An 11120-nucleotide genomic window follows, 5' to 3' on the forward strand; every position below is an offset into this window, starting at 1 on the left:
TTTAACATGGTGTTTTTATTTATAATTCATACTGTTAAGAAACTAGTTAATAACATTAAAGAGTTAATAATTATGTAATGTTAATGTGTGCTTTTGTTTACAGTTCCTGCTAAGATTAATCTGCCCAAGAATCTGAAGGATAAGGAAGCAATTCCAGCCCTTCGTGGTGAAGTAGTTAACATCAAGATACCATTCACTGGCAAACCTGATCCAGTCATTACATGGCAGAAGGGACAGGATCTTATTGACAATGATGGATACTACCAAGTCATTGTAACAAGATCATTCACATCCCTTGTGTTCCCTAACGGAGTCGAAAGGAAAGATGCTGGATTCTATGTCGTCTGCGCAAAGAACAGATTTGGCATTGACCAGCAAACGGTTGAACTTGATGTTGCTGATGTGCCTGATTCTCCTCGTGGCATCAAAGCCAGTGATGTATCAAGAGATTCAGTCACTCTGCAGTGGATTGCACCTGCCAGCGATGGTGGTAGCAGAGTAACGAACTACATTGTGGAGAAATGTGCCACCACTGCTGAAAGATGGCTCCGTGTTGGACAGGCACGTGACACTCATTACACTGTTACCAACCTCTTTGGAAGAACAAGCTACCTATTCCGCGTCATTGCTGAGAACAAATTTGGTGTAAGTGCACCATCAGAACCATCTGGATCTGTGATAACCAAAGAAGACAAATCAAGAGTGCTCGGCTATGATGACGAAGTTGACGAAACCAGGTCTGTCTCTAAGGCAAAGGCTCCAAACTCTGAGGCCAAGAATTTGCATGACAAGTACATGATCGCTGAAGAGCTTGGACGTGGCACATTTGGAATTGTTCACCGTTGTGTTCAGATCAGCTCTGAGAGGACCTATATGGCCAAGTTTGTTAAAGTCAGGGGTGCAGATCAAGCCTTTGTGAAGAAAGAAATTGCAACACTGAACATTGCCCGCCACAAGAACTTCCTGTGCCTTCATGAGTCATTTGATAGTGCTGAAGAATTAGTTATGATCTATGACTTCATTTCAGGTGTAGACATATTTGAACGCCTTGGCACATTAGACTTTGAACTCAATGAGAAAGAAATTGTCTGCTATATCAAACAGGTGTGTGAAGCTCTTGAGTTCCTACACAGCAAGAGCTATGGCCACTTTGATATTAAACCAGAAAACATTGTGTACACCACAAGAAAGGGAACAAACATCAAGATCATTGAGCTAGGACAGGCTAGGCACCTAACACCTGGAGACCAATTTAAAGTTCAATACACTACAGCTGAATATGCTGCACCTGAAATCCACCAAAATGAAATGGTGAGTTCTGTAACAGACATGTGGTCAGTTGGTGTCTTGGTCTATGTGCTTCTTAGTGGACTCAATCCATTCACAGCTGAAACTCATCAGCAAATGATTGACAGCATTTCAAATGCTGAGTACAACTTTGAAGATGCGTGTTTCAAGGAAGCTAGTGTTGAGGCATTAGATTTCATTGACAGACTGATTACAAAGGACCGCAAACATCGTTTGAGTGCTGTCCAATGCCTGGAACATCCTTGGCTGACAAAGAGCACTGAGGAATTGAGCACAAAGACAATCAAAATCTCAAGACATAAGAGATACTACCAGGCTATTGTGAAGAAGGAGTGGAACACCATTGTTTCTTCAGCTCGTGTTGCCTCTGGTGGGGCCATTAGAACTCAGAGAGGTGTAACTGTGGCTAAAGTCAAGATTGCATCATTTGAACATGGCCCTATTGCAGGACCAATCAGTCACAATGTTGCTAATGAAGGTGAAGAGGTGAAGTTTGTCTGTACCAATGAGAACTTCGACAGTACCACAGAGGTGACTTGGTACTATGGAGTGAGACAACTTGAAGATGGTGCCAGGTATGAAATCACCTATGATGACGAAGAGGGAGTGGCAACTTTAACAATCAAGGCAATTGCAAGAGCAGATAATGGAACCTACAGATGCAAGATTGTCAATGAATATAGTGAAGATTCTTCCTATGCAGAGCTGTTTGTCAATGGAGTTAGAACATACCATGACTTCTTCACAACACGTGTTGTGAAGAAGGTGAAACGTAGAGTGGACACTGCAAGACTGCTCCAGAGACCACCCGAGTTCACTTTGCCTTTGATGAAGCGCACTGCTTACATTGGTGAAGATGTTCGCTTTGGTGTCACTATCACTGTGCATCCAGAGCCACGTGTCATGTGGTTGAAAAATGGGCAGAAAATGGTACCAGGCTATGATGAGAAGAAGTACACATTCAAAATCGATAAGGGTTTGTATCAACTTGTGATTCATAACGTTGGTCCTGATGATGATGCTGAATATGGCGTTGTAGCTCGCAACAAATACGGTGATGATAGCTGTAAAGCCAGACTCACCGTCAATCCTCGTCCTGCTCCTGCTGATAACACTTTGAGGCCTATGTTTAAACGTTTGCTTGCTAACGTGGAATGCAGGGAAGGCCAGAGTGTACGCTTTGAAGTGAGAGTTTCAGAAAAACCAACACTGAAGTGGGAGAAGGATGGTACACTTTTGACATTCGGACCACAAATCGAGGTTGTGCATGAGGGCTTGGACTACTATATCCTCCATGTTAGAGGCACTCTCATTGAAGACTCAGGAATTTACAGAGTAACTGCCACAAACTCTGCTGGGTCTGCAAGTTGCCAAGCCACACTCAAGGTGGAACGTTCCACCCATATAAAGAAAGACTTACAGGGTGAGGAAGATAAGAAGAAGAAGGCGGTGATTCAAGAAAATGACATTGAGAAGAAAGCAAGACTCAGAATGATTCTTTCTGGGCCTCCTGCTGCACCCCTTACCCCCATTGCACAGCAGGCCTTGAGGGACGCTAATGCTATGTTCAAACCGGCAGTGACACCAAAGGCGGGTAAGTCTGAAGCTGAAGAAGCCAGAGAAAAGGAGGAGCGCAAAAAGAGAGCAGAGGAAAAGAGGCTGAGAATGCCTTATGATGTTCCACCACCTCGTGAGCATGCTCCAACTGCACTTATAGAGGATATGGAGATCAAGCACTTTAAGCCCTTCTCTGACATGAAATGGTACAAGAAACTCCGTGACCAGTATGAATTCCCTGAGCCTATGGACAAGTATCCCCAGAAGAGACTCAAACGCATCCGCCTCTCAAGGTGGGATCAATTCTATGAAGTGCCACTTCCAAGAATCAACGACCAGTATAAGCCAAAATGGCACATTCCTGTTTCACAAGATGATCTAGAAACAGTTAGACCAGCAAGGCATCGTACACCTTCCCCAGAAACAGAGAATTACTACAGGATCAGGAGGAGGTCTCTTGGAGATCTGTCTGATGAGGAACTCCTTCTGCCTGTCAAAGAGTATCTGTCCATGAAGGAAACAGAGGAGGAAAGGCTTCGTCTTGAAGAAGAACTCGAGCTGGGATACTCTGCTTCTCCACCAAGTTTGAGCCCTGTGCGATTCCAACTTGCTGCACTGCGCCATCCATCACCAAAGAGAGTTGCATATGAGGATGAAGAGGGAGAGGAGGTCCCAACATATGACTCCTATCGTCTTCCATCTAAACATGAAGCTGGACCAAGCTACATTGACCTGCGCCAGCGTCATGATAAGGCTACCTACAGGGCCCCAAGGCAGAATCAGAGAGTATTTGAAGAAAGGGAGGAACACGAGCTACTCAGTTCAGCGACAACCACACAAAAAATTACTTCATACAAGAGTCAGCTCAAACGCATGGAGTTTGAGGAGAAAACTAAAGTGATTAAAAAGGAGAGAACAACTCATGCCCCAACAGTGTCTGACGGTGGTGCAATGGCTTATGTCCCATTACCATCTTCTCCGAAAGGATTACCATCTCCTGGTGCCAGACCTCGTAAGACACCTGCAGCTGTGACTGAGGCAGCAAGAAAGCCATCACCTGCCCCAGAAAAGCCACGCACTGCATCTCCTAGTGTTACCTCCACAGACAGAGCTTCTTCTATTGATTTGTCAGCAAAGATTGACTACATGTCAAGGTATGAGGCTAAGAAAAGGGCAATTCAATCTAAGAGGAAAGTTGAGGTTGTGACACAACTACCATTCAGCCTTGACCATGTCCCACGCATTACAGTAAGAATGCGCTCTCATCGTGTGCCATTTGGACAGCACACTAAATTCACACTGAACATCCAGTCCAAGCCAGAGGCTGAGGTCAAATGGCTCTGCAATGGACAGGAGATTCGGGAGAGTAAGAAATATCGTATGAGTAATTTGAGCGGAGTTCTGACTCTCCAAATCATGGACTGTCAGTCAGATGACAGTGGTACCTACCGTGTCGTTTGCAAAAATGCTAAGGGAGAGACCTCTGATTATGCGACTCTTGATGTGGCTGAAGGAGGATACTCTTCCTTTACCTCTTTCCGCCAAGAAGAGGAGCCTCCTACTCCCTACCTCCCAGAAATGACCACAACTGAAGTTTACCATGTATCTTCAAAATTGGCTAAATCTACTGAGACTGAAGTGACTGCGGGGACTGCAGTGACTGAAATGACAGAAACAAGAACTGAATCAGTGGAGACTGTTGTTCATGAAGAGTACGCATCTTCTGAAACAAAGCTGCAAACCCTTGAGGAGACTACAGTGACAGAAGCAGTTGTTGAGAAAGCTAAATCAACTCTCCCTGCAACAATTCTCATCAAACCACTGTCACTTACAGTGTCTGAGGGAGAGACTGCCAGATTCTCATGTGATTTCGATGGTGAGCCAGCACCCAGTGTGACTTGGCTCCGTGAAGGACATGCCATTGCAACCTCTCACCGCCACCTTGTCACATCCACACAGTACAAGTCCACATTTGAGATTTCCTCAGTTGAACTCTCAGACGAAGGCAACTACACCCTTGTGGTTGAGAATTCTGAAGGCAAGCAGGAAGCTGAGTTCAGTCTCACCCTCCGCAAACCAGCAGCTGAGGAGAAGGCTGTTGCCTCACCTCCTAGAGTGAAGTCACCAATTGCCTCACCCCCACGGGTAAAATCACCAGAGGCAGTCAAATCTCCAAAGAGGGTGAAGTCTCCTGAACCTCTTAAGTCACCATCAAGAGTGAAGTCACCCACGTCTCCAAGGTCTAAAACATCTCTAAAGTCACCAACTCCCATGGAGAAGCCTTCTTTCGCCATGGGTCTGACTGACATCTCAGCATCTGCAGATAACATTGTGAAGCTGACTGTGAAGGTGTCTGGAGAACCTAAGCCCACCATCTCTTGGATGAGAGATGGAAAGGTACAGTTGAAATGTTTAATGTGTTTACTTTATCGTGTACACTTTTTGAAATTTCTCTGAGAAATGATGTAAACTCAAATCAATATTGTCATTCCAGACTCTCTCCCAGGGTGGAAAATATGAAATCTTCGAGGAGCATGGGTCAGCCTATCTAGAAATCTACGAATCTGAGGTTTCTGATAGTGGACTGTACAAATGTACCATCACAAACAGTGCTGGCTCATCCTCATCCACCTGTACTGTCACAGTTCAAGGTAAGCCTTTCCTCATTGAGTGTTTTACAGTGTTGTGCCATTTTTAACATGATTTTTGTACTCAAAAGTTGTTATGAAATATTGATCATATGTTTGTGTCTGTTTGTAGCATCAGAACAGACGAAGGCTCATGAAGAATCTGTCTCCACTTATGAAACTAAGGGAGAGGTCATTGAACAAATCACAAAAACAGAAATTATACATGAGGAAGTCCAGTCTTACACAGAAGTGAAAGCATCACACACCCAAATGACCATGACAGCGGGTCAGTCTGTCACACTGAAAGCAGACATCTCTGGGGCTACTGATGTCAAATGGATCCTGAATGGAGCCGAAGTTACCAATTCAGAGAGCTACAGATATGGAGTATCAGGGAATGACCACACATTGACAATCAAGAGCATTTGTCAGCAGGACCAGGGAATCATCACATGCGAGGCAAAGACGGAACATGGGACTGTGAAGTGCCAATTTGATACAACAATCAGTGATAAGCGTTCCGATGCGCCATCATTCCTCAGCCAGCCAAAATCCCAGAATGTCAATGCAGGACAAAATGTAACATTCAAATGTGAAGTTTCAGGAGAGCCTTCTCCTGAGGTTGAGTGGCTTAGAGACAATGTTGTGGTAAGTGGTGATAGGTCAGAATTATAATTAATAATTTGACCAGTTCCAAGTCAAAATTTAATTATCTGTATTCATCTTTCTTCTCTACTCAATAGATCGCTATCACATCAAACATGAATTTGAGCCGTTCAAAGAATGTGTACACTCTGGAGATACTGGAGGCCACTGCCACAGACAGTGGGAAATATACAGTCAAAGCTAAGAACCAGTATGGACAGTGCTCTGCTACTGCATCTTTAAATGTTCTCGGTAAGTCATCTGTGCCATTGCTTTACTAACACATCCACAGAAGTATAATGCTTTTCCAAGTTTTATGACAAAAAAACTTGTGACGGCCATATAACTATATAACTGCTTCATGCAGACAACAACGTCTATGCTATTGTACTACTGTATATTATATATCTATAATAGTGATGAAATTATATTATCATGTTTCTTACTCATCTCAACTCAACTCACAACATGTAATTTTAATATTACATTATGATGCATACTGTGTACTGTAACTAAATGCCCACCAGGGGTATTTTTTGTATAATTTATACAGTATGTAATCTCTGAAGAGAAAACAACAAACAGCTCAGTAAATACTCACAGCTCAACTGCTAAGGCTTTTTTGCTTGACTTGTAATGCTTCTATACTCTCACAGCTCTGGTTGAGGAACCTGTCAAAATGATTGTAATGGAGAAAGCCTCTGCTTCTGAAAGCTTGCTGGGCAGTTTATCTGCCACAGCCGTCCACATGGCTTCATCAATGCAAGAGTCATCCTTCAGCAGCTCCAGCATGTCTCAAGTCCAATCTGAAAGCATGTCTGCTAGCATGTCTTCCATGAGCTCTGAAGCAATGGTAGCTATGAGCTCCAGCGCTGAAATGAGCTCAAGCGCTCTAATGAGCTCAAGCGCTGTTATGAGCTCAAGCGCTGTTATGAGCTCCAGCAGTGTAATGAGCTCCAGCAGTGTAATGAGCTCCAGCTCTGCAATGAGCACCAGCAGTGTAATGGAAATGTCAGCAACTCACTCACTTACGGAGGGGTCCACCTCCCTGGACCAGTAAAGGTGAGGCCGTGAGCTTTGTCATGTGTATGTCAGATTCACCGCTTGCGCCAGAAATACTAACAGTAATATAGTCTCTGTGCAACATGCAGCTGTCTTAACTTTGTGTCCCTCTTCTTTTTTTTGTTTTGCTTACTCTCTTCCTTCATGATGTCTAGGTGTGCTACAAACACTTGAGGCTCTCCCAGATGATTACAGATTTGGAAAAGGAAAGATTCTAACAGTCCACTGTGCTTTCTCTGGAGAGCCCGCACCTTTCATCGAGTTGTCCCATTCAGGGAGGACTGTCCAGTGAGGAGGGGGAGAAAAGAGGTTCCAAACTGAGACCACTCAGGATCTCACTGCACTCCCTGTGTAAAGGAGAATGATGCTGGAGCATACACCCTCAAACTGTTCAAAGAGCCTGGATCAGACACTGCAGCAGTCAATGTCAACATTCGATCTATGTATAAAAAAAAAAGAAAATCATAATAGAAATTTAACCCCAATCCCATTTCCTTTCTTATTCAGTGCCTTTTTATTTATTGAATGGGGAGAAATACTCATTACTTGATAAAGACCTGGATTTCTGTTCTTGTAAATATGAACTATTTTTATACCAAACTTGACATTAATTTATGCCACACTAGACTAAAGTCTAAAGTTGTTATAAAATGTGCCATATTGGATAATTATGACTAGGATTTTTGAACCATTTTTCTGTGACATGTACATAATGTATATAGCCGAATTTACCGGTTATGGAAAATGTATGCATTGTTATTTATGACAATAACTGAAACAAAGGAACTAAATGTTTAACAGGAGAAAGTTTCACATGAAACGAATACCCTGAAAAACTAGAAACGAAACTATGTGCCTCAACAAAAAGTTGAAGACTTAAGATTGCCTCAACAGGTAGAGAGGCTCCCTGTTGAAGTTGAAACTAAATCAGACACAAGGTAATGCACTGTGCATCTGTGCATTTGATATTTCAACACACATATGATTTAAAAACTATGATCATAAGACCTTGAGTGCTGTTTGCATAATACCCTCATGTAAGCAGGACAACTAGGCCTTGTGTTCAGACTGATTATGTCATACCACCATTTTGATGACATGCTCAAAGTGTGAGCGGCCTGCACTTTGAGCTTTTTATTTTTTTTAATGTGCACGGGTTCTGGCAGAGGACCATTTTAATTGGATTTCTAAAGAACCGGCCAATTATTCTTAAAATTCAATTTAAGTGCTCCTTTGCAGAATCAGTGCCACCTCTTGGAGGATTGCTAGGCAATTTTGTGTGTTTTTGTGTTTTGTGTGTGTATTAGCATTAGAACCTCACATTGTCAGTAGTCAGGGTGAGCAACAAGCAAGTGTGCCACAGTGACACCATCTGCTGTGCTAAAAAAAAACATGAAATAATACATGTATGTAACGCCCTGCACTTTGATTGAAGTTATTTATGTAGTTCTTATATATTCAACCTCCTTGAGTTTTATTATTACAGAATGAATAAAGCATGATTGCAGCACCATAAGGGATTTGTTTTTGTGTCTTTTTTTGAGTCTACTTTTATTGGCAAGCTTCTAAGCTGTGGTGTAAGGTTAACTTAATACATTTCATTCACTTTAAATGGTTATCCAGGTTTCTCCATCTCAAAATGTCATTAAATTATTCATTTTTTCTTATAAGGGAAGCCTAAAGAACATTATGCTGCATAAACACATTTAAAATGTATTTTATGGTCATGTGTTCCAACAATAAGATGTGTATTTTCTTATTTTCACGTTGGGAACTACTGGGAGCTCCCAAGAGTTTGTAAAGTAACTCTATTTTAGAATATTAATTCAAAGTGCCCAGGCTTTATTTCAACTCCTTAAGCAACTGTTACCATTTAGCATCTCAGAGTATTTCCTTCCATACCCTGGCACAGGGTGTCTGCCAGACCTCTGATGTATTTCATTTGCTGGGTCGCCTAGTTTGCATTTTCTATCATTATTGAGATAGCATAGGGCTAAGTGGTTTCTGCTGGCGTGCTCGCTCTCATAGATTTACTGTGCGGATTCTGTGACTTGCTCCCAGACTAAATCTCACAGAGGAGACGAGAGGAGCACAAAGCTTAGAGAGGTAGGTGATGATATTTTTAATTAATTATTCACCTAAAAACATAAAAATACATTTTGGTTATGCAAAATATTTATACTTGTAACTATTATCTTCATTCTATATATATAAAGCTAGATAGATTGGTATACAGTTAATATATCTAACATATATACAATTATACTGTTCTTCAGTGTGTTTATTGGTGTGTTTGACCTCTTGTAGATTTAGATGTTACAATATGGGTAAACTGGTCCATCTGCTGCCACAGATTGTCTTAGTGTGCACACTGAGTATTACAGATAAAATATCTGCTTTTGGTATGTACATTTTTTTTTTCATTTCACATTCAGAATACACAGCTTTATTTTTAATATTTATATAGAGAAAAAGTCTGTTACAATAACTTGGTATACGGGAGTGTGACATAAGCAACAATATAATATTACATGCAAAGTAATGGTGAATAAAAGCATAGCCTTTTCCATTCTAATTACTTTAACTGTGAGCAGAGAACTGTTGCATAGACTGAACCTGCCAACAACGACCATAAAGTGTCTAAGAGCTGGCAGATGCCAGCTATCTTCGTCAGCAAAATGCCAACTGATATAGAATGGTCACATGCTTGCAGTTAATTACATTCAGTCTGAAGAGGTCAGCTATCCGAGTATGCCTCCAATGCTTTTCTTCTCCAGAAGTAGTGTTTAATGTTTTGAATGCTGCCGGTAGAGGTTATGTCTGTGAAATTAGTTTGTAATAATTACCTGTGTTTCCATTCAGATTACAAATGCAGAGATAGGATGCCAGTATATGGGTCAGTCTTCATCCCTCCTCCACCACCACCTCCTTTTCCTCCTGAATCACAAGTGTCTTTACTGATGGTGACAATTATACATCTTGCACAATATATTTAAAACATGAACTATATTTATATGGTGATATTGATTATGACGTTATATAAACATTAGTTTAAATAAAGTAATTATTTCAGATTGACATAACTGAGGATATAACAGGATTTAAAGGTGAAAAGGTAGGTGATTTATAACACACTAAATTTCAAACTTTAAATAAAGTTGACATGATATCTAGTCAATATTTTTCATCCATTAATTTAGGGAAGCAGAGGACCAAGGGGAGAGGAGGTGACACAATTTCCATTCAAGTAAAAATTCTAGTGCAACATTCATACCAAAAACACACAGCTAAACAATTTTTTTCCCCATTTATATGTCAGGGCGAGATGGGGAAAACAGGAACAGAGGGTTATTCAGGTTTCCCTGGTAATATTGGTCAACCTGGAGAAAAGGTACACCAAAGGACATATACTCTGTACTCTTTTTTTTTCTATGTGGTTATCACCGCAAACCAGTTATCATAGTCAGGAGATGTGGTATCAGTTTGTTAAAAAAAAAAACTGTATATATATAAATAAGAGCTATTGTCCAATCTCATTGACATCTAGGGAGAAAAAGGTGAGAGAGGCTGGATTGGTATGTCTGGAGAGGATGGTGAACCAGGAAGAGAAGAGGTAAGGTATCTAAGGGGACTGTTAACATGCATAACAATTACAGTATATCCACTTCACCTTGTCATTTTGTTTCTTTCAAGGGAAGAAGAGGTCGAACAGGTTCCAAGGTAAGGATGGTCTACTCCAAACCGTCTGGTGATATTAACTTACATTTTTCAGTCATTTGCATTTATTGTTATGACATATACCCCTAACAGGGAGAAAGCGGGTCGAAGGGGAAACAAGGAATGCCTGGTCAAAAGGCGAGTATATCAATCAAAATGCGTGTATATTTTGTTATTCGTTTACACATAACAATCCTTATC

The 11120-nt window shown here is 41.3% G+C and overlaps 1 protein-coding gene across 5 annotated transcripts in view; it reads left to right on the plus strand.

Annotated features, from left to right (window-relative positions):
- LOC308365613 (titin-like) overlaps positions 1 to 8718 on the plus strand; it is a 139944-nt gene extending 131226 nt beyond the window's left edge. For 4 of the 5 annotated variants that reach the window (XM_080839089.1, XM_080839090.1, XM_080839091.1 and 1 more), the window contains 6 exons: positions 104 to 5262; positions 5360 to 5516; positions 5626 to 6143; positions 6239 to 6392; positions 6797 to 7202; positions 7358 to 7497. In XM_080839089.1, coding sequence (XP_080695215.1) covers positions 104 to 5262; positions 5360 to 5516; positions 5626 to 6143; positions 6239 to 6392; positions 6797 to 7200 — 6392 coding nt within the window. In that variant the 3' untranslated portion in view covers positions 7201 to 7202; positions 7358 to 7497. Of the gene's footprint in view, positions 1 to 103; positions 5263 to 5359; positions 5517 to 5625; positions 6144 to 6238; positions 6393 to 6796; positions 7203 to 7357 lie in introns of all 5 variants that reach the window. The other variant, XM_080839092.1, reaches the window with a different exon arrangement.
- Positions 8719 to 11120: the final 2402 nt, after the last annotated feature.

The sequence above is a fragment of the Sprattus sprattus genome (assembly GCF_963457725.1).
Source record: "Sprattus sprattus genome assembly, chromosome: 5".
In the NCBI taxonomy this organism is placed as follows: domain Eukaryota; kingdom Metazoa; phylum Chordata; class Actinopteri; order Clupeiformes; family Clupeidae; genus Sprattus; species Sprattus sprattus.